Source organism: Equus quagga, chromosome 1 (assembly GCF_021613505.1).
Source record: "Equus quagga isolate Etosha38 chromosome 1, UCLA_HA_Equagga_1.0, whole genome shotgun sequence".
NCBI lineage: Eukaryota > Metazoa > Chordata > Mammalia > Perissodactyla > Equidae > Equus > Equus quagga.
Window position 1 is genome coordinate 164,631,505 of NC_060267.1, and position 23,575 is coordinate 164,655,079.

The 23,575-nt window shown below is 36.7% G+C and overlaps 1 protein-coding gene across 7 annotated transcripts in view; it reads left to right on the forward strand.

Moving 5' to 3' along the window:
• ANKRD28 (ankyrin repeat domain 28) overlaps positions 1–23,575 on the forward strand; it is a 197,803-nt gene that overhangs the window by 170,195 nt on the left and 4,033 nt on the right. For all 7 annotated transcript variants that reach the window (XM_046657551.1, XM_046657561.1, XM_046657587.1 and 4 more), the window contains 13 exons: positions 2,570–2,681; positions 4,059–4,085; positions 4,499–4,573; positions 7,399–7,600; positions 10,097–10,184; positions 10,430–10,547; positions 11,365–11,584; positions 16,654–16,741; positions 16,831–16,914; positions 17,563–17,708; positions 18,322–18,404; positions 18,840–18,922; positions 20,475–20,566. In XM_046657551.1, the coding sequence (XP_046513507.1) occupies positions 2,570–2,681; positions 4,059–4,085; positions 4,499–4,573; positions 7,399–7,600; positions 10,097–10,184; positions 10,430–10,547; positions 11,365–11,584; positions 16,654–16,741; positions 16,831–16,914; positions 17,563–17,708; positions 18,322–18,404; positions 18,840–18,922; positions 20,475–20,566 (1,418 nt within the window). The remainder of the gene's footprint in view (positions 1–2,569; positions 2,682–4,058; positions 4,086–4,498; positions 4,574–7,398; positions 7,601–10,096; positions 10,185–10,429; positions 10,548–11,364; positions 11,585–16,653; positions 16,742–16,830; positions 16,915–17,562; positions 17,709–18,321; positions 18,405–18,839; positions 18,923–20,474; positions 20,567–23,575) is intronic.

A 23,575-nucleotide genomic window follows, 5' to 3' on the forward strand; every position in this document is an offset into this window, starting at 1 on the left:
CATTAATAAAATTCTCTTTGCCAGTTGAAGAGAAATAGAGCTGGCTTTTGAGCAAGATGAATCTCCCCCCTGCCCATGTGGTGTGTGTGAGAGAAGGAGAAGACTGGGGGTTGTTTTTTATGATTATATATAAGAAAGAAATCCTCCTCATGACTGGAGGAATTTTATCACTCCAAGTTGAAGGAATTTTATCACCATAAATCAATTCTTTGTTTTGTTACAGGAGACCAATCATCAGAGTAATATGAATATAAAAAAATTAAATAATGTGATTTGATAAGAACTACTACATGTACAACAGTTAAATTATTTCAGATCATTTCATGCTGTGTGCTTAGAACTAGGCACTGTAAATAATGCTTTGAGACATGTTCTCCTACTTTAGAAAGTGAACATGAACTTACCTACTTGTTTTGCTTTCCTTAAATAAATCTGTTTTTCAGTACTCATGTGTCAGCAAGTTATCTTAAAATAGGTTGTTCCACTGATAGCATCTGTCTTGTATTCAGGTCTCAGTAAGGAGAACTATTTCTGTTTTATCACTCACATTTAGAGAATTTGATTCAAAATAAAAAGAATATACCTTTCAGTGAAATGTTTGTGCCCGTAAAGCAGTGAGACTGTTTTCCAACCCTGAAGGTCTTTTCTCCATCCCAGTGACCTCTGGGTTTAGGCATCAAGGAAGACTGTATACAAAGAGTTTACACATTCCTGAAACACTTCTTGAAGTGCCTTCAGAGCTAGTTTATGAACACCAAAAAACACTAGTCTTGAAATCAGATTTGGGTCTTTCTCCTTTTTTTCTTTTCTGCTGAGGAAGATTCAACCTGAGCTAACTTCTGTTGCCAATCTTCCTCTTTTTGCTTCAGGAAGATTAGCCCTGAGCTAACATCTGAGCCAGTCTTCCACTACTTTGTATGTGGGTCACCACAACAGTATGGCTGCCAATCAGTGGTATAGGTCTGCACCTGGAAACTGAACCTGGGCTGCTGAAGCAGAACATGCAGAACTTAACCACTAGACCATGGGGCCAGCCTCGATTTGGGTCTTTTGGGTCATAGTTATACCCAGTTCACAATCTTTGATAATTTTAGCTGTTCAGAAATATCAAAGTCCCACCTTAAAAGGATGAACTTTTGCTACCATTACCATTCAGGATATTACAGTAAGTATAGATTTTGCAAGCAATTCCTAAGAGATCTAAAGGATTTTGAGCAATTCACCATTAAAGAAATGTGTTGGCATTGAATAGAATCGCCCTCATATATATACGTGATAGAGTTACTAGAAGATCAATTACACTGCTTCAGAGTTCCTTTTCATTTGGTGTTTTTGTTTTTGTTTGTTTTTTGTGAGGAAGATTCACCCTGAGCTAACATCCAATGCCAATCCCCCTCTTTTTTTTGGCTTGAGGAAGATTAGCCCTGAGCTAACATCTGTGCCCGTCTTCCTCTACTTTGTATGTGGGATGCCTCCACAGCATGGCTGATGAGTGGAGTAGGTCCACACCTGGGATCCAGACCCATGAACCCCAAGCCACCAAAGTGGAGCACGTGGAACTTTAACCACTTGGCCACAGGGCCAGCCCTTTCATTTGTTTTTATATAACCTCAGTATGTTTTTAGAAACTTGAATTTTTAACAAGGAGTATTTGATTATAGATTTTTTTCTCTCTAGTAGTAGAATTAATATTTAGTTATACATATTGCAACGTTAGACAAAGTATGACTGAATAATTGTGGACTTGGAATATGAGCATAAATGGATTTTACTTTATTCGGTCACATTGCTACCCCCATCTATCAAATGAATAGAGAGAGGCAGTTTCACCATAAAGATGAAATGATTTGCCCAAGATCACTGGTATCAAACTAGCTCTAGAGACAAATCTTTTAATTTCTAATTCAGTACTGGTTTTTTGCTACAATAATAATATTTATTGACATTATAACAAATTGTGAACCTCCCAGGGCCTTTTAAAATTATTTTCTTCATATTTTAATAGCACAGGAATACATCTCCCATGGGAAGGTCTTTCTTGTTACCTGCTTACCACTTTTACAGTGTTTACACACTTCTCAGTCATCTAATTCAAGATCATTAAATTCTGACCTCGATATTTTGAGATTTCTTTTCACCTCCTTTTTTGAGCTTCCTAATGAGATGCTGTACTCACTGTGTGTTCCAGGTAGGTAAGCAATAATGTTGCCAACACCGGATGCTCACTCCCACCACTAGGAATTTAATTCTACCAGACATTGTTTGAGTGGAGTACAGGGTGCCATAGATATTGACTGTAAAAAACAGCCTTCATGTATTTTAAGCTCCCTGACAGGCTTTGTAGTGTCCACTTTGAATGAAGGATTCTCTTATGAACATTTTGTTTGTATTTTTAGGATGCTTGCAGTCAATGTCATTTCTGTTACAAATATATATTGTATAGATATATTTATGATTTTTACATTACTCACGTGTAAGAAAAATCATCAGTTTTTAGTTTTAGTCTCTGTTTTTATCATTGGTGAAAATGTAGGATTTAGAATTTTGAATATATCGTTATTATATATAGGTGCCTGGAATACTTACTAAGAAATGATGCAAATCCAGGGATCCGGGACAAGCAGGGATACAATGCAGTTCATTATTCAGCTGCTTATGGTCACCGTCTATGTCTTCAGCTGGTAAGATTCCTGAATTCTTGTGGAAGGACTAGTGTGAGTTTCTATTCTAATAATGTAATGAAAATGAGAATAAATGAATCAAGAAACAAATTCTGTTGTTTTTTAACATTTTTAGATTCCATGTACCTCTTAAATTCATACTTGCCTTATAAGAGCTCTCTCATTCCCTTTTCCCTTTCAAAAAGAAAGGAGAAAGGAGAAAATTAGATCTCTAGAGGGGGCTCTTTATGTCCTTCCCTTATATTACCCCATGTCTATGTAGCGTTTACTCCTTTGCCCCTTTAAATAAATGTTTTCCACAAGTTTCTAAAGAACTGTAACCTGGTCTTATATGAGAAATAAATGTCCCTGTGAAAGGTAGGTTATCCCCATATATTTAGGGAATTCTGAAATGCCCATTCTTTTAACAGTCTCTCCTGATAAGAGAGACTCTACTTCTGCAAAGGAACTTTTGATTTCAACTGTGGTCTCATTCTTGAATATACACACCATTGACTGCACTTTGCCAAATAGTAAGGGACAAGTTAAAAGATTCTCAAGTGTGTAACAGATGTTTCAGGTTTAGGGTTTCTTCATTTAGACATACTTTATAAATTATTATTAAGTGTGGCTTCCCTTCAAGGGGAAATAAAATTCAAGGATAGGTGCTGGGCCCAAGGCCTAGTGGTTAAGTTCGTGTGCTCTGCTTCAGCCGCCTGGGTTTCGCCAGTTCGGATCCTGGGCGCAGACATGGCACTGCTCGTCAGGCCATGCTGAGGCTGCATCCCACATGCCACAACTAGAAGAATCTACAACTAAAATGCACATCTATGTGCTAGGGGACTTTGTTGAGAAGAAGAAGGAAAAAAAATTTAAGGAGAGTGGGTATAAAAGATAGAAAAAGGGGGCGGCCTGGTGGCACAGCGGTTACATTCTCACGTTCCACTTTGGTGGCCCCGGGTTCACCGGTTTGGATCCCGGGTGTGGACATGGCGCCGCTTGGCAAAAGCCATGCTGTGGTAGGCATCCCACGTGTAAAGCAGAGGAAGATGGGCATGGATGTTAACTCAGGGCTAATCTTCCTCAAAAAAAAAAAAATGTAGAAAAAGGAGGTTGACATATTTAATGTGGCATTTAGAACTCTGCCAAAGAAATAACAAACATTTCCTTAGGTTATTATTGTATCTTTAGACTAAAGTCTTAGACTTGTGTATATAGATTTGTGCTATTATACAATTGTTTATTTAAAAGACTTAATTTTTGGAGGCAAAGGAAGCACAGTTTCAGAATAGATTTAACAAAGCCCTATGTAAATAGAGAACTGTAGCTAACAGTTACGTCTTCAATACATATGAATACTTCCTAAACTAATTATTTTTATTTTAAATTTTATTTCAGATTGCAAGTGAAACTCCTTTAGATGTTGTAAGTATTAGTCAGTTTTCCCCCTATTATTCAGAGTATTATAATTACTTATTTGCTCTCACTAGAGCTGAAGCCTGGTTTACACATTCCCGGGCACAAAGGTAGTAACAGAAATCATGTATGCAAGGGGAGGGCAGGTTCTTACTTGGTGGTAATGAAATAGCATTTCCCTCAAGCTCTTAGTTTATACTCACTCAGTTTATACTCCCTTACCACATTTTCAGGATGATCTGTTCTATGAGCTTGCTGGGTTTAGGTTTCATAATATAATGGTCTGGGATTTTTAAATTCATATTCAAGTATCAGTTTATACTCTAAAATGGATTTGAACTTAGGGGACAGGGAGTGGGAATAACAACTGTAATATACCTAAAAGTACCATTTCTGACATTTAAAATGCTTTTCTTCCTCAGTTAATGGAAACCTCAGGAACAGACATGCTGAGTGATTCAGACAATAGAGCAACAATAAGCCCTTTACACTTGGCTGTGAGTACTGCCTTCACAGCCAACATGATGGCTGGTTTACTGAAAATACCTCATATCTGTTTGTGTCGACTCAAACAAGTACCCAGAACTTTACGAACTTTTTTAATTCAGAGAGTTCTTGAGTGTACTTTTGTTATGTTTTGTTTTTAAAAACATCAACAACAATGGTCTTTGGGCTTCCCCCCAGACCTACTCTAAGGGAGAGAATATACCTGTGATGTGAATTTAAAAATACATTCCTAGTGGAATGACTTCTCACTTGCTACGCAGAGGGTGTAAGAACTATAATTTCTGTGATATTTATACAACTTGTTGCTTACTTTGTGATCTTGGTGTTCTAACTAGGTGTGCTAGTTGGTTTCAATTGCTCATGCTATAGGATTTGGCTACTTGATCTGTAATGTCCCTTCTAGCTTAAGATGCCTCTGAATTTTTCCTCTTAATGTCAGTCACTAAGAGGAGAAGGTTAGCAGAGAGAGAGTGTGCCAATTCTTTAAGTCAGATATGGGGATGAATTATCTTAGGAAATTTCAGGCAGAGCCCAATCTAGTTCTTTCTGTGCTGAAAAAAGAATTTATTTTTGAAACAAAGCATGTTACAGTTGCAGGGGGAAACTGAGAATCAGGAGACCTGGGTACTATCACTAGCTGTTTGTGAACCCTCTGATGTTAAGTACAGTAAAATGCTTATAAGGGTCTATACTTAACGTGGATCACTACAAGTTCAGCCAACCATTTAACTGTTTCTTCTCATGCATACTATTTTTTATCTTCATGTTCTCCCTGCATATTTTCTAACACTGACATACATACATTGAATTTTCTGCTTTGTCCTTCTGCCCCTTTTTCCCCACTAGTACTTCCTCCTTTGTTCCAAATAGCTAAGAAAGCATGCTGAAACTTCCTGCTTCCTTGCTCTTTGGGTCTTTGGAAATAATATCTACTCTCCCAGACTTGCATAGTAGATAAGTCATCTGAAAGGGCAAAGCCAGCATGGGGAAAAATAGCCATTTTACTATTGGTGGCAAGAAATGAAGTCTGAGCAGATGACTAGGCAATTCTTGGTCGTCATCATCATTCTTATAATAATAGCACTGTCATTTCTTGAGCACTTACTAGGTGCCAGACTCAGCGCTTTTCCAAGTTTTTGAATGTCTTATCTCAAAAACTATAGTTTTTTATGGTTTTTTACTCCATGGTTATTGTGAACAGTGCTGCTGTGAACATGGGTGTGCCAAATAGTGTTTTTAAGCTGAAATGGAAATAATTTTATAATTTAGTAATTAGGTTCAATGAAATGTGATTAGACCACCACTTTTGAATTTTGTATACATCTCTGGGAGGTTTTCAGAAATTACTTGAAGTGATTCTTTTTTCCTTCCAAACTCTGCCAATCTGGGACAGCTTGATGCAGTTGAAACAGACTAGCTTGAATCTTAAGGGAACTGATCTTGGTTTCTGTCTTCGTACATACTATGCATGCAAGTTCCTTGTCTCCGTCCTATAAAAGAACATCACGAGGGGAAGACCCCTGTAGCAAATCATCATGGCTCCTAGTCATCCTTATTTTCTCTCTTCTTTGTATACGATCTTCTGCATATACTGTGTTTCTCAAAGTTCACTCTTTTAGTAGCGTAATTTCATTGACCTGGTATTGAGGAACAAGATTAGATGTGATCCTGGAATGTAGAGTTCAGTGATCTCCAGTCACGTTAATCTTTGAAATAGTCAAGTTTGTAGGTAGTCAGAAACATCAAAGAAAGCAGTAAGGCCTAGACCAGCGTTACCTCTTGCTGGTACCTTCTGACATTTTCCACAAGAAATGGCTTTACAGCTCTTTGATGCAGTGAGGGGCCCTCTTCTAGCTAAGTATCGTTTTTCAGATTAGGTGCAAGTGAGTTTTAGCTCAGGTATGGTAGAATTTTACATTTTTCAATTCTCAATGAAAGTTCACATGTGATAATTTACCAGCCTGCTAGGCTGTCGGTCTGAATGGTATTAGAAAATGACTTGTAAAAGTCACTTAGCTACAAAGTGTTGGAATGAGTAAACTAGAGAAAATATTCCTTTCATGCCAGAACTATGTTTTGTTATTGCTTTATGTCCTGCTCAGCATCTAGTCCAATGAGAATAATAGGTGTTCTGTTGACATGTTGGTTTTTGAAATGAATTATTTAGAAAGCCCCTTTATGAGACTGTAAAGAACGGGGCTTCAGTCTGACAGATCTTTCATTCTTGCTCTGTTGTACAGCTAGGACAGTGCCTGGCATATGGCAGTTATTCAGGCATGGCTCAGTCTAAGTATTTTCGTGCTAAGAGAAATGCTTATTTTTGAGATACAGCGTATTATGGGGTGGAGGTAGTCATTTTAATTTGAAGACTTCAAGTACTAGCTTAACTTCAGTTGCTGGCTGTCTCTACAATTTAAGTAAAGTAAAATTGTATCGGAGAGTTAAGTGGAGCACTGACCTGTGATTAAGAACACAGGCTTTGGAATCACAGACTTAGAATGAAAGCTTTCATTGAATCCATGTCATATATCCATTGACTATCTGCTGTGAACCAGACATTGTATACTCATGAAAAGATCACCTGTCATTTGAACTTTCATTATTTGCAGAATACCCATTCTCTAATACTATAGCCTACTATTTTGATTATTAAAAAAAATTATAGTTAACTTTCTAAATTCTCAACACAGAAGTTTGGATTATCTCAAATATAATAATAATGTGAAGACAAGTTTGCTTCTTTGTGTTTTCCAAGGAATTTTGGAAGTCAGCTTAAATATGTATTTTTTAAATTTATATTTTTATTTATTCCTAGGCCTATCATGGTCACCATCAAGCACTGGAAGTATTGGTACAGTCTTTGTTAGATCTTGATGTGAGAAATAGTAGTGGAAGAACACCCTTAGATCTTGCAGCATTTAAGGGCCATGTTGAATGTGTGGATGTACTCATTAATCAGGGAGCCTCAATCTTAGTAAAAGATTATATTTTGAAGCGAACGCCTATACATGCAGCAGGTATGTCAAATATGCATAACTTTATTTACCACTTTCCAATAATACTCTTTCAATTTCTTACATATTAACTCTTGGTAATTGTTTTAACAATTTTGACTTTAAAAGGTTGAATGATTCTACTCTCAGGGGGGAAAAGGCCAACAGCAAGATTACAATCACTTTAAAAAATTATCATCTGCCTTAGAAATTGGGTATATGTAACAGTCTAACTTCTGAAGTACTGTATCAACAAAACAATGTAATATTTTTTACTTGTTTTTCATAGAAATTATTCTGGATTAGTATGTGTTTTCATTTAACAATTGATAAACATTTTGACTTACTATACCAGGGTACTACGTTAAACATCCCTTTAGACAGGCGTTATAGAACACCTACTTTATGCAAGAACTACTTCATGAGGTAATTTTGTGATATGGTAGATGTGTGAAAATGCAAAAGTATGTAACCATATCATTGTGATGACTTGGTACCAGCTGTGTATCACTAGCAGATGCATATTCACAACTCTCTACAGGAATTACTACAAGGCAGTGTTCATTTTAAATAACCAAGACTGGTAAACTTGAAGAAATCCTGGCCAAGTATTTTCGTCATTCCCAGTAGGCCATCTTTATATCATTAGATTCATTTTACTTGGTCTGTGTTTATAGAGTAATCCTTAAGGACACGTTTGAATATAGGTCTTGGGCTTTGCTTCTAGTCCTTTGGGAAACTTGCATTTTAGAAGACTATAGGTAACACCCACTGTTGCTCCAGAGCATCATTTGATAAACTGTCAGATATTCAAGCAGGGCTCAAAGACAAAAATTTTAATGATGTATTAAAACTCCTAATAAATGTATATATGTATAAACTCATATGGTAAAAATAAGTCAAAATACTATTATTTTCGATTATCTTATTCTGGACAAGTGTGAAGTTATATATAATTCTGCAACTTGAAAAATCATATTGCAAGCACAGATCATTTGTAGAGCTCATTTAAAGCTTTCATGGAGTGTCTGCACTCTTAATAAGTTTTGAACCAAGACACTAGCCAGTCCCTCAGAAGTGGCTAACCAGTGCCATGTAGTCTATAAATTCTATCTGCTGAAAGAGCTCCAGGCTGCTGTTAACACCTACCTATTCAATAAATACAAGCCTTGGTTCTATAGATGCCTCTCAGATTTGGAGATTTGCTAAGGAATCGTGAAAAAAACAGTGAGATTTTTTTTTCTGCAAGTGAAACCGTCTTTTCCCACAGTGATGTTATGCTTGATGTTTTGGATATTGAAGTCAGATGACACAAAAAGTCATCAGTAGCTGCTGTGTACTGAGTGTAAGTGAATCCATTAAAAAAGAATGATGGGCCAAACTGAATTCTTTGCAGCATCCCCAGGAGGAATGCTTCAGTGACATTGTTATTGGTTATTATGAGAGCTGCTGACAGAGTGCGACAAACAGGTTGGAGGTGAGGGCGTGATTCTGAGCCACAAGTCTTAATTAATAACTATTAGAATTTAATGGAGCTATTAGAAGGTGCTATAGAATATTAGGCACCTAGCTTGCTTTCATTAGTTTTATCATCTTTTAGTTAGGAAGAATAGTGATAATGATCCTTTCTGCATTATTATGTGGCTTATATATTTCTTTAAACTTCCGGGCAGGACCTGAATTTTGTGGAGGATTTAGCTTACCTTAAAAGCTTTACTATTTTCTTTAGGGCACTTCTACTTAGGCCATTGCTCATTTTATGTAAATAGACATAGAAATACATTCTATAGATAAATCATTTTTCTTTTATTGTATATGCGTCAGTTGGAAATCTTTCGTAGGACCTGACTAAAAGATGGCTTACATGACAGGGGTTTAGACTCTCACATAAAATGTCCAGAAGCAGAGTCGATTCCATAGTGCTTCATCCAGCAACAGTGTCACAGCTCTGAAAGATTCTCTGTTATTCTCTTGCCTTTGCACTCTTGCACTCATGTCATAGAATGGCTACTGCTTCTTTACAGGATTACATCTAAAATCAGGAAAGAAGGAGTGCTTTTCATTATCAGAGATAAAAATATTTCCCAGAGGCCTTCCAGACTTCTTAACATCTCAGTGGTCAGAACTGGACCAATATTCACCTTGAAAGTAATCATTGGCAAAGGAGAACGGAATTGTTGTGATTGACTTGGTCTAATCATGATTTTGTCCCTTAGCTAGAGGCAGACCACCCTCCCTGACCACACTGCCACCACCAGAGAGCTAAATAAAATGAGCATTTTGTTAGCAGGGCAGATGATGAAGGATGGCTGTGGCCACAACTTACCATGAAAAATTTATATCCATTCAGTTTTATCAACAAAGGCAATAGGAACCTTTGTATCTACGGATATTTTTTTTTCCTACCTATTCAATTCAGTGAAACTATACCAAAATTATATCTAAGGAAATGTGCTCTAAGAGGGACATTCTCTATTTTATTGTAATGTATTACTGAAATTTTAAAATACCACTTTACAGCAACAAATGGTCATTCAGAATGCTTACGGCTACTAATAGGAAATGCAGAACCGCAGAATGCAGTAGATATTCAAGATGGAAATGGACAGTAAGTTGAAAATTTTTTATATTATTTTTAGGATATTTGTTAATCTTCATACTTTTGCCCCTATTTTAGTAAGTCTGTCATAGTTTATAACTGAGTAGTATGAAATACAGCTTTTAATTTAAGTATACTTTAAAGTTGTGTCACAGAAAGGCTTGTTTAGAAAGCAGGCCAGCATACTGTTTAGTTGTTTTTCATCGAGTGTAGTCTTAGGTGGTAACACTGAACCTATTCCCATTGTTGCTCAGGACTCCTCTGATGCTGTCTGTTCTCAACGGGCACACAGATTGTGTTTACTCCCTGCTGAACAAAGGAGCAAATGTAGATGCCAAAGATAAATGGGGAAGGACAGCGCTGCATAGAGGGGTAAGCAAAATATTCCCACTTCCTTTCAGAAAGTTTTTATGACCTCGTTTTACCTAAGAACTAGGCTAGGTTTATTTTTGTTCATTAAATTTTTAGCAAATAATCTTTACTGTTTCTTTCAGTATCTTACTTTTTGAACACTAATTTTTTTTTTCTAAGCAATTCTTTTTTTTTTTTAAAGATTTTATTTTTTTTCTTTTTCTCCCCAAAGCCCCCCAGTGCATAGTTGTATATTCTTCGTTGTGGGTCCTTCTAGTTGTGGCATGTGGGACGCTGCCTCAGCGTGGTTTGATGAGCTGTGCTGTGTCCGCGCCCAGGATTTGAACCAACGAAACACCGGGCCGCCTGCAGTGGAGCATGCTAACTTAACCACTCGGCCACAGGGCCAGCCCCAATGAACACTAATTTTAAACAGTTACAAAGCACAACTTAATCCAGAGAACAATAATATTAAAACAAAATTTTAAAACCCAAAAACCTTGAGTAGAGTTAATGTCAGTTTTACTTTTTTCCGTTATCACAACTATTTTCTTACACGTTTTTGTCTTAACTTTTTTCACTTTTGAAATATTATTTTTATTGAATTGTTAGGTTCCTCTATTCCTGTTTTTCATACTACTTGTATTTTGACAAAGTTACTGCTTTAACTAAATTTTTAAGCCATTTCCAACAAAAATACTGAACTACTCAAAAATGATGAGTGCCTTGATTGGAAGGATATGGGGAATATGGACTTTAAACATTTTTAATTAGCTATAACTGGCACATAGTGTCCAATATAATATATTCAACTACATGCAAATAATTTTTCTTTCAGGCAGTTACAGGCCATGAAGAATGTGTAGATGCATTACTTCAACATGGTGCTAAGTGCTTATTTCGGGATAGCAGGGGCCGGACACCTATACACTTGTCAGCTGCTTGTGGTCACATTGGTGTTCTTGGAGCCCTTCTGCAGTCGGCAGCATCTGTGGATGCAAATCCAGCCATAGCAGACAATCATGGATATACAGCACTTCACTGGGCTTGCTACAATGGTTAAGTATACAGATACAAATATACATTAAATGCCTGTTATTTACCAAGCAGAGACAACTAACTATAAAACATTCTGATATTCATGAGAATGATGTATTTCTAAGGCAAAGTTTAAGATTAGTAGGAAGCCTAGGAATAATCTATGTTATTATAGCTTACTCCTATCCCTTATCATGCTAAAGCCAAGACACTAGTTGTCAAAGATGTTTTGAGATAAGCTATCACTAAGTTTGAAAGTTTTCTCAGATCTTTGCTTCAAGTATTTTGCGTTTTTAAGGTACTTTTATAATGTTTCCAGTGTCTTTTATATAATGTATGCTTGTATTTTGATTATGTTCTTTTACTTTCTAAATGCACTTGTATTAGGAAAAAATGGCAAAAGTAGGAGAAACAATGAAAATACATCTCATTCTAAACTGAAATCTGTGTATATTTTCTGAGCACATTGCAAAGTAAGATCCTTTGTATCAACAGTAACATGTATGCTCACCGTTTTAAGGGAATAAAATCCTAGCAGATCATAGAAATAGAAACTTCAGGAAGTTAGAAACTCTCATGGGTAAGTTAACTTTGCTGCATGATTAGAACAGACTGCCTCTCAGCTTCCTAGAGGCTCACGGTCACAGTTAGGCCCAGTCCTTTTACGGGTGGGCTCACTAGAGGTCACTCAGAGAATTATAAAGGTATTTTTAAGGTTGTAGATGTTAAAAATGGATTTGAGCTTATGAAAGTCACTGATTAAAATAATTTAAGTAATGAGGCATGTTGAGAGATGTTAATTTTTTCCTTGTGTAGGGCCATGTATTTGATCATCTTAGAAAACATTCAGGTATGTTATAGACAGTATAAACATCAGTCCTGTCAAAGTTTGTGCTTAGGGCTTTAGCAGGAATATGAGGGGGTTTTTTAAATTTGTTATGAATTTTGATGCAGCTTTCAGATTAATATTAGTTGTGAGAGCGTATCTTCAAAACTCGTTCTAACACAGTTCTAGCAACTTCATCTCAAAATGTAAAGAAAATATAAATTGCCTCTTTATATAAATATCCACTTATTTAAAGAAATAAGTATAGTATCTGTTTTAAAATTCATCTGAGTGCCTTCCCACAGAGTTGAGGTTTCTATCTTTCTATAATATGCTGCTTCATGGTTTTTTCACTGGAAGCCATTTTGACAAATAATGTTGAGTTACTGTGAAAGAGGAGAAATCTGAAGCGTGCAAAATTATACTTTAATTAAATGTTTTCATAAGTATTTTCTAGATGCAAAATTTCAATTTTTATGTTAATCCTTGTGCCAGAATTGAGAGTTATATTCTTTGGCTGTAAGAAAGTTTTGGTCTCTTCTTGAGGATTGTCCTGTGATTACTATTAGTCATCCTTCAGCTCTGAGTACTGATAGTACCATAAAAACCTGGAATCGTTTTAAACATATTACTAAGTCAAAAAGCTTAGTTTAGCCAGTTTCATTTTTACTACCTCAGATTCTTAGCCAGAACAGTTTTGAGAACTGTAAGACCTTTGGATTTCAACTTTTTTTCCTTTTTCAACTCACTAATATGGTATTTCATGAGTATAGTGAAGTGGCCAAAGATTAGTCCTAAGTCAAAGAAGATACTATATTTTGCCATTGAAATTTGGTGGGGTTTTCTTGGGTTTTTTTTTTAAAGATTTTATTTTTTTCCTTTTTCTCCCCAAAGCCCCCCGGTACATAGTGTATATTCTTCATTGTGGGTCCTTCTAGTTGTGGCATGTAGGACGCTGCCTCAGCGTGGTTTGATGAGCAGTGCCATGTCCTCGCCCAGGATTCGAACCAACAAAACACTGGGCCGCCTGCAGCGGAGTGCGTGAACTTAACCACTCGGCCACAGGGCCAGCCCCGAAGTTTGGTCTGTTTTTATAACGTAACTTGACATTTTACAAGTGGAAGAAAAACTGAAAACATGTAATATAGAGTTGGAAAACATCCACAGATGGGAATTTTGTTTATTTAAGAAGTCAGTGAGATAAAACTGTTTTGAAGAAGACCTTTATTCCTTGTTTTTGTTTTTTTTTTTTCACTGTATCAGTGAGAATTAAACATTGGGAAAATCACACAGTAAGGCATTTTTCCTCAGGTGGAGCATTTGGTTGTAAATATACTGCTGTAACTTTCATTTGGAGAGTTGCCGTCTTCTGTAACGTTCCTTATCAGGTCTTTATGGAGAACACTTTTTGCCTGCAGTGAGTTCCTCCTCTATCACTGCTGAAGTTAGACTCTTTAAGCACGGTTGGTACAAGAGACAAAATTTTGCACGAACTACATGCCTGGTTGCCATTTAGAGATCATAACAGATGTGTCTAATTTCCAGACTGTAGAAAACTTGTGATGATGCTGAATTGAACTGGAAGGAATTACAAGTGTGTTGGCTGTATGCAATAAGAGACTATACAGGCAGTCTAAAATTAATACCATGTGTATAGCCAAAAGTCTGTTTTATAATTTAGCATTCTGAGAGTAAAATATGTAAAATGGTTTTACTTTGACTAGTAATTATTGTGTGACTGAAAAGAAAATTGAAAGCACTCCAACAGAACAGAAAAGAACCTTTCTTTCAAAAGTAAAATGGAGTAATGACAAAATTTTAGAAAAGAACTGGTTTTACATACTAAACTTTAAAATTCAAATTTTCAGTCTATATAGTCATTCTGTCACAGAACTTGAGTGAGTACTTACGTTATCTCACATGTTCCTTTTAAAAATTTATCAACTTTTACAAAGCTCTAAGCGTCCTCAGTATATCCCTCTGAAACATGAAGAGACTAGTTTTATTATTCTTTCATAACTAGGACACAGTGAAGAGTTTGTAGCTTGATATGACTCAGTAGTTGATTGCTGGAGGTAATCAAAAGCCCCAGGACTCCCTTTTTGCAGTCTGCAATCTGCTCAGTGATTCTCAAACCTTTCAGTCTCAGGACCTGTGGGTTATAGCTGTTAATAGTTACTATATTAGAAATTAGAACTGACAAGTTTAAGGATATTTATTAATTTATTTTAAAATAATAATCTACTCTCTGTTCTTGTAACATTCTTATGAAAAATAACTATTTTCCAAAAAATAAATTTTTAGTGAGAAGAGTGGCAAATTTTTAATAGCTAGTTTAAGAAAAGACTAGTTTGCAGTATCACCCCAGAGTTCTCTAGACCACACCTTGAGAGCTGCAATACCAGGAAAATAGGAGACTCTTAAATCAATACTGGACAACTTTCCATGGCTCCTTCTTGGTAACGAGTTAACATTTGGAGAGAAAGAGAATTAGAGTCGAGTCTCTCAACCTTAGCACCATTGATATTTTGGGCCAGACGATTCTTTGTTGTGAGAGACTGCTGTGTGCATGGTAAGATGTGTAGCAGCATCCCTAGTTTCTACCCACTAGATGCCAGTAGCACTCTCCTCCCCCGCCCCCAGCTGTGATAAGCAAAAATGTCTCCAGACATGGCCAAATGTCTCCTGAGGGGTAAAATTGCTCCAGTTGAGAGCCACTGGATTTTAAAAAAGAACTGACAAAAGATGGAACACAATTATGTTTCCTTGAACTTACTTTCTTTTCTTGGTAAAAACGATTATAGGATAAAAATTAAGTTGAGCTGTTGTTTGACAATGTTAGAGTAATTAAAAAAGAAAAGAAATATAGCATTACTTTGTTAGCCAGATATGAAGCCATGGAAATAAATACAAAAGCTGTGTAAGAATCTGATTTATTCCTATAGCCGATCCCAAATGACTAATGAAATAAAAGAAGCAACATTTCGTTTGCAATATTCAGCACAGCAATTGGACTATTTTTACTAAAACTCCAGCTTTGAAAACTAGGTTAAGAAGATGTGTTTGGGTTTTTCCGTTTTCAAAGTTGCTTTTAAAAACTGTGGGCCTAATATCTGTCAGTAATCAATATACCTTTCCTTTAACCCAGCAATATCATTCTCGGAAGCTATTCTACAAAAGTTCTTGATTTTTAAAAAAAGTACTGGAGCACCGGCCCCATGGCCTAGTGGGCCATGTTCAGCACACTCCATTTCAGTGGCCCAGGTTCAGTTCCCGGGCGCAGACCTACACCACTCATCAGCAGCCACGCTGTGGTGGCAATCCACATACAAATAGAGGAAGTTTGGCACAGATGTTAGCTCAGGGTGAATCTTCCTCAAAGCAAAAACAGAAAACAAAAAAAACAGATGTTGGCTGACAGCTAATCATCTTCAGCAAAAATAAATAAATTTAAAAATACTGGACTGTTTCATTACAGCATTGTTGATAATATAACAAAGAGAAACAAACCACTAGTAATCACCTAAAAATCCATAATTGGAGATTAAATCATTTAATACCCTCAGTACTGTGAAGTTCTTCCAAATATTCAAGGTTTCTATATATGCTGTTATGGAAGAACATAAACAGTTTACTCAGTAAAAAACAAGTTGCAGAACTAAACGTCCTATTTGTGTAAAAATTTAAAAAGGAAGTATGTGTGCATGCTGTTGTATATGCCTAGAAATTTTCTGGGACTCTTAAGGTAATGTGGTTACAGTCTGGAGTAGAACGGGGAGATGGGGGCAGGAACAAGGACGTGTACTTTTGTTCTCAAAACTCTTCTATAGTATTTGAGATTTTACCATTAGCTCATTACTGTAATCAGAAGATATTTAAATTTTGAAGTTAATTATGCTGTATAAATGTACATATTATTTTGAAAGTTATACTATGCTATTTAAATATGACATTTTAAAAAATAGTGACCAAATAGCTCTAACTGGTCCCCATGGAAAAGAATAATGAGACTACTTTTTTCTTCCCACAAAAAAAATATTTGTTGTGTCAATAATAAACTGCTATAAAATTATCATAAGAAGCTACTATACTTCAGGTCTTGAAGTAATACTTGGATTCCAAAGCTCCTAAAAACGTGTTTAATGGGTTCATTGAAGTGATTATTTTTAATCCACGTAAAGCTTTTCTTATTTGTGTAGACATATGTGGACACTTGAGTATCTGTTCTGAATTTTAATATCTGATTCTCATTTACTTATTTAGGTCATGAGACATGTGTAGAACTTCTTTTAGAACAAGAAGTTTTCCAGAAAATGGAAGGAAATGCTTTCAGTCCATTGCATTGTGCTGTGTAAGTAAAGGCGGAAGGAATGAGATTTGGTTTGACTGTTTTAAGACATACACCTTTGCTGCAAGTGATCACCTTGTTACCTTACGCAGGATAAATGACAATGAAGGTGCTGCTGAGATGTTAATTGATACATTGGGTGCCAGCATTGTGAACACCACAGATTCTAAAGGAAGGTAGGAATTCAACTATGTAGGAAATAGTTTTACTTTCAATAGGAAAAAAATTTTACTAGCCTAGTGTGGAAGAATTTACAGAGACCTATTATTAATTAAAAGTTGATTTTTATATTTGTAAGTATAAATTGCTATAAAATCTTAATTATATCCTCATTATAAAAGGCATTTTATATTATGATTTTTAGCCAGTCTTCCTCTTTTTATAAAACTTGTAAAATGTGAAGATTTTCTTCTTTTTTTTTTTTTAAGAGGTATCTTTGTTACCCAAAGATCACTGTTAATGAAGTTAATAGTATTATAAATGGGAATAAAGGCCAGAAGAGAGTCCAGCGGTTGTAATAAATGGCAGTATTTGGGTCAGGATTTATTTCTTTCAAAATTTCCTTTAATCATGTAATTTTCTATAGCAATTTTATAATTTATCCTTATTTATACCAGCTTAATTAGTGACCTTTTATATTATCAGAAATAGAAATTTCTGTGGCAGAAATTAGGAAGCTCTAGTAAGCCTATTTGTATCCAGGCAGTGCTTTTCTAGCCTAATATATAAACCCTTGAAAATTGCTTGTCATAAATTAAGGAATAATTTTTCTAGAGTACATCACATACAGATTTAATCAAGTCTTTCTATTTTTCTGTATTCAGAACTCCTCTCCATGCAGCCGCCTTCACAGACCATGTAGAGTGTTTACAGCTGCTGCTCAGCCATAACGCTCAAGTCAATTCTGTGGACTCGTCTGGGAAAACACCTCTCATGATGGCTGCAGAAAATGGACAAACTAATACAGTTGGTAAAGAAACTGCTTAAGGCTTTTATTATGCTAAGTATGTATAGTGCTTATGGATAACTTAGATCCCAAATCTTCTGGCTCTAGTTTACTGAATTTTCACGAGTTATCTCACCACTCCTGAGATTTAAAACCTTTTGCCTTCTTCCCAGCCACATTGTCATCTAGGGCCACAGTGTTTTCATTTGCCCTTCCTGATTAAATAGTCTGCTTTAGTAAAGCAGTGTAGCATAGTGGTTAAGAGCGCTGGCTCTGGAGTCATCTGACTGAGTGTGAGTCCTAGATCTGCCAACTAAAAGTGACCTTACACCTCAGTTTTTTCATTTATAAAATGAGAAAAATAACAATACCTACTTTGTAGGGTCGTTGTGAGGATTAAATAAGTTACTATAAATCCAGAGCACTTAAGGCAGTATTTGAAATTTAGTAAGCACTCAGAAAATAAATGTTAGTTGCTGTTGTTAGTGTCTGTAATTTACATAATATTATGATATTTTTCTTGCACTTAAGTTTTTGCTAGAGGGATATTTTTGCTTTGTATCTTCATGTCTCTACAGTGAGTTATCTAAGATATGTGTTCATAAACATAAGAATTTGATGCAATTTTTCCTCCCAGAGATGCTGGTTAGCAGTGCTAGTGCAGATCTGACTTTACAAGATAACAGTAAAAACACCGCACTCCATTTGGCTTGCAGCAAGGTATGTACACATTTTAAGGATATGTTTTCATTATTGATATCAACAGTGGCATTTAAAGTTTTTGCTTCACTAAAATGAACAGAGCTAGGAACCACACCTCTCTAATGATCACTGGTGTCAGGTTTCTTGGAAAAAAAATACTAACTTGTTAGGCACCATGGTGTGTTAAAGTCTCTAGTAGGCCAAGTAAATTTTGGAGCAGAAGCCTAAACATATTATGGTCTTTCTTTAATCTGTCTAATCTTAAATATTCTTGTATTCTCCCACTAACCCCACTCTGCCAACACGTTTGGACAGATATTTAAGGCATTAACCGAGAAAATTCATATGTATGGTGATATATATATTGTATGGACCAGGGTTTGGGTGTGCTGAGTGTATAAATTTGTCTTTAATGGTGCCCAAGTTTTTATGAGTTATTTCCCATAATTTTAGGGTCATGAAACTAGTGCCTTGTTAATACTGGAAAAGATAACAGATAGAAACCTCATCAATGCAACCAATGCAGCCTTGCAAACGTGAGTACTTTCAGTGTCCAGTGTCAACCTTGTGACCTCTAATTGTAAAAATTATTAATGGGGGCAGGGCTGGCCTGGTGGCATAGGTGGTTAAGTTTGCACGTTCTGCTTCGGTGGCCCAGGGTTCACAGGTTCGGATCCTGGGCGTAGACCTGTTCACTGCTCATCAAGCCATGCTGTGGTGGCACCCCCACATACAAATAGAGGAAGATTGCCATAGATGTTAGCTCAGCAACAGTCTTAAAAAGAGGAAGATTGGCAACAGATGTTAGCTCAGAGCCAATCTTCCTCACCACAAAAAACATGATTAATGGATTTTTTCCCTAATACGGGACCACTGAAATCAATCTCAGTCACAGAAGCAGTTGAAAAGTAAAGAATGATTTTCATAATTGACAAAATCAGTTTCTAAAAATAATCACAATTAAAAGGCATATTACCAAAAAAGCTTTTGAACTGAAACTTTATTAATGGAAATAATGTTTTTCCTCAATCCATTTACCCATAATTTTATGAAGGAAATTAACACTAATGTGTGTGTTTTATGGAAATCAACTGGAATAATACATTATTTGAAATGAGGTAAAAATCTATATGTGTCTGTAAGCTAAAGAGATTTCAGAAAGAATCAAGTTCTTAATTTGACCAGTCAGCCTTCAGGTGACTGCATAGATCAACATCTCCCACCAATTGTCCTCTCCCGATCTCTGTTTGCTCTTCTACTTGGAGACTTGGTAAAGAGAAAAAATCTTACAATACTGGTTATCTTACAGTTCACATATCACTCAGATCAATTGAGTGTCAAAAAATCAATCATGGAACCTGTAAACTGTTTTCACACCCTATAGGAATTTGTGCTATTGCAATTTACTATTTTTGTTGTATATTCTTTTTTTTTTTCCCCCAAGATTGGCACCTGAGCTAAAGCTTGCCATTTTTTTGTTTGTTTTTTGTTTTTTTGCTTTTTCTCCCCAAATACCCCCAGTAGATAGTGGTATATTTTTAGTTGTGGCATGTGGGATGCTGCCTCAACATGGCCTGATGAGTGGTGCCATGTCTGCGCCCAGGATCCAAACCGGTGAAAACCTGGGCTGCCGAAGCAGAGCGCGTGAACTTAACCACTCGGCCAAGGGGCCAGCCCCTTGTTGTATATTCTGTTATATGTATTTGCCAACCTCATTTCTTAAAACAGCAACTTAAGATTTCAGTTTAGTTGGTAAAATCTTTTTAAACATTGAGTCTTAGAAGGAAACTAACAAAAAGGTTTGATGAAGGCAGGAACTTGCTGATGGGACCTGCCCAAAGCTGAGCCTATGCACGTTGACAAGGTTTGACAGTGCACGGCACATTGGTTCTGCTGTTCCTTACTCCCATCTTTATTGCTGTTAGGACTCAGTGCCTCAAGTTTGTCTCTCTGGGTCTTCACAACTTAGCAAAAATGCTCTTTGACAACCAGGATTGAAAAAGAGAGTGTGTCTGTGTGTGCACATATGCACGAGAGTATGCGCATATATATGTATATGTGTACATATGTAATATTTTTCCCCCCCAGACCTCTGCATGTTGCTGCCCGAAATGGGCTAACAATGGTGGTTCAGGAACTTTTGGGGAAAGGAGCAAGTGTGCTTGCAGTAGATGAAAACGGTGAGTAGGTTCTGTATTTTCTTTCCTTAACTTAAATCTTTCTAGAGGCTTTTATCGTTTGATGATCCATATTTGAAGTAAAGTAAACTTGGATATTTTTTATCAAAGAGGAGAGGTGAAATTCATATTGAATAATATTTACTTGTGGCAAAGGCAATAAAGCAAGAGAAACAGGAAAAGTCCATCCAACAGATGAACTTCTGAATTTCCCATATCTATTAAACCAGAGTTGGTGTTTACTAACTTTGGTTCAGTGTTCCCACATGTATCTTAGTATTCAAAGAATTTGTTTTGTCAAATATTTATCAAGGCCCTTAAGTGCCAGGTTCTTATCTAAAGCTCATCTTCCCACTTATGCACTAGATCCTGACCCCTTTTGCCTACTTGAGACTATCACTTGAGCAATTTTTCGCTTTTGCATCCTGTAATAACAATTTTTTGTAGGAATCTTCCCAGATTATCCCCATCAGCATGTAAATGTTATTTCTCTCATCTTAAAAAATCATTAATCCCACTACTCCCGCCAGCTACTGCCATATTTCTCTTTTCCTGTTTACACAGAGTTACTGTAGAGTTGGCTCTCCTGTTGTCCCCAATTCTTCTCTCTCATTCTCTCTTAAATCTCCTCCAGTCATACCTTTGCCCCCACCATGTTGCAAAACTGTTCTCATCGAGATCCCCAATGACCTCCCTGATGTTAAGTGTAAATTCTTAGTTCTCGTTTTACTTGATGTACCAGAATTTGACCCAACTGCTTATTCCTTTTTCCTTGATAAACTTTCTTTACTTGGCTCCCAGGACCTCATACTTTCTTGGTTTTACTTGTACGTTCCTAGTTATTCCTTCTCAATTTCTTTTGCGAAGTTTCTCCCTCCTCTTCCCAACTTCTTAATATCGGAGAGCTCTAGGACTCAGTCCTGGTTCTTTTCACATTCCCTACCTATGTTCACTCTCTAGGTGATCTCATTTAGTCCCTTGGTCTAAATACTACCTATATGCCGAGAATTCCTAAATTTACATCTCCAGCCTAGACCTCTCATGATCTCCATATTTATAGATCCAGCTGCCTAACTTACAGTACCACATGCATGTCTAATAAACAGCTCAAACCTCACATGCTCAAAACAGAACTGCTGATCCTTTCTCTCCTCCCCTCAACTCTTCCCCACTATCCCACTGAGGCTCTTCTCCGCACAGCCATCCTGATCTTCAGTCAGTAACAATTTCCATCCTTGTAGTTGCTCAGGACAAAAACCTTAAGAGTTGTCCTTGACTCTTCTCTCTCATACCCAGTGTACAATCCATCAGCATATAATCTTGATCCACCTGCAAAATATATCCAAAATATGCCCACTTTTTTCTCCTCTACTCCTACCACCCTGGCCTTGATCCTTTGAAAATATGTGAGGAGATCTTACCCATCTGAATCTCAGTTCACTTAAAATTCTTATAATGATCCACAAGGCCTTTGATTGGTCCACTGCCCTTTTACCTCTGTGACCTCATCTCCTACTCTTCTTCTCTCACTCCATTCTGCCATGCCAGCCCCTCTACCCCAAGAAGTACATGCTTCGTGATCTTTGTTCTGGCTGTTTCCTCTGCCTGGAACATTCTGCCTTCAAGCAGTCTTTGATTCAGTCCTTTACCTGTTTCAAATCTTAGGTCAGATTTCATCATCTCAGTGAAGTCTATCCTGACTACCCTATTTACATTACGACCTGCTGCATACCCCTACCACAGCAGTCTCAGTCCTTGTTAACCTGCCCTACTCCTTCCTTTTTCTTATTTCCATAGAGCTTATCTTTTAATTTATTGTATATAATTTACTTTTTGATTATGTTGATTTTGTGTCTCCCTCATTAGAATGAATATAAGCTCCATGTGGGCAGGGAATCTTTGTCAGTTGTGTTCACTGATATATTCTAAGTGCTTAGAAGAGTGCCTGTCCATGGTGGGGTCTCTAAATATTTGTTGGGTGAGTGATTGTGCCAAGCTCTCTGCTAGGTTCTGAAGATACAGTGTAAAATAAGTCAACTTACTGCCTTGAACGGAGACAAATATAAACCTAGAATGCTGTTGAGAGCACTTAAGAGTGTTTGAACTCTTTCTTGCAGGATCAGGGAAGGCATCCTCAAAAAATGACTTCTAAGCCAAAATCCAAAGGACAAGTAAAAATTGGGAAGAGAACTTTCTAAGCAGAGAGAGTGGCATATTTAGACATATTTAGATATAACAGGGCACTGTAAATATAGAGTTATGTCAGAGTCCCTTAGATCAAGTGGCAAAGGATCTGTGCATTAGGAAGATAGCAGTTAGTCTGAAGAGGGAACAAGATTAAAATAAGAAAACAAGTTAACAGTTACAGGTGAGAGAAAATGGTAGCCAGAATTAAGATAGAGGCATTGGAGATGAAAAGATGTAGATGTTTTTAAGAGATCTTAGGATGGGACTCATTGAAACTTGGTGAGGGAAGAAGTTAAACGTCACCTAGCTTCGAGTGCGCTGTGGATGGAAGTGCCATTGTTTAAGATGGGCATAGAGGAGGAAGAGCTGGGTTCATTTAGGGACATGGGAAAAGTTCAGTGGAAACTCCAAGTAGGTAATTGGATATATGGATCTGGAGCCCAAAAGCAAGATCTAGGTAGGACATAAAGATTTGGGAATCAATAGTATATGTAGTCAAGAAGCCCATAGAAGTGAGTGAGATCACTCACTAAGACAAGTTTAGACTCACCTAACTTTAAAAGAAACTTTCATTGTCAGTAAATTACATTTCTGGAAATACAGCTACTATGTAGATTAAAATGAGGAGCCTAAAAACGCTAGCCTATGTAAGATATTTGGCCACATTGTGAGGCTCTGAATCAATAGTCGATATGCAAGTTTTTGTTGATCATTTTTAAGATTTTAGGGGGTTTTTTTCATTATAAAGAAATGGAAGGGATACTATAAGAGATGATAATGAAGGTCACCTGTGATCTGGATATCTTTGAACACACTTTGCAATGT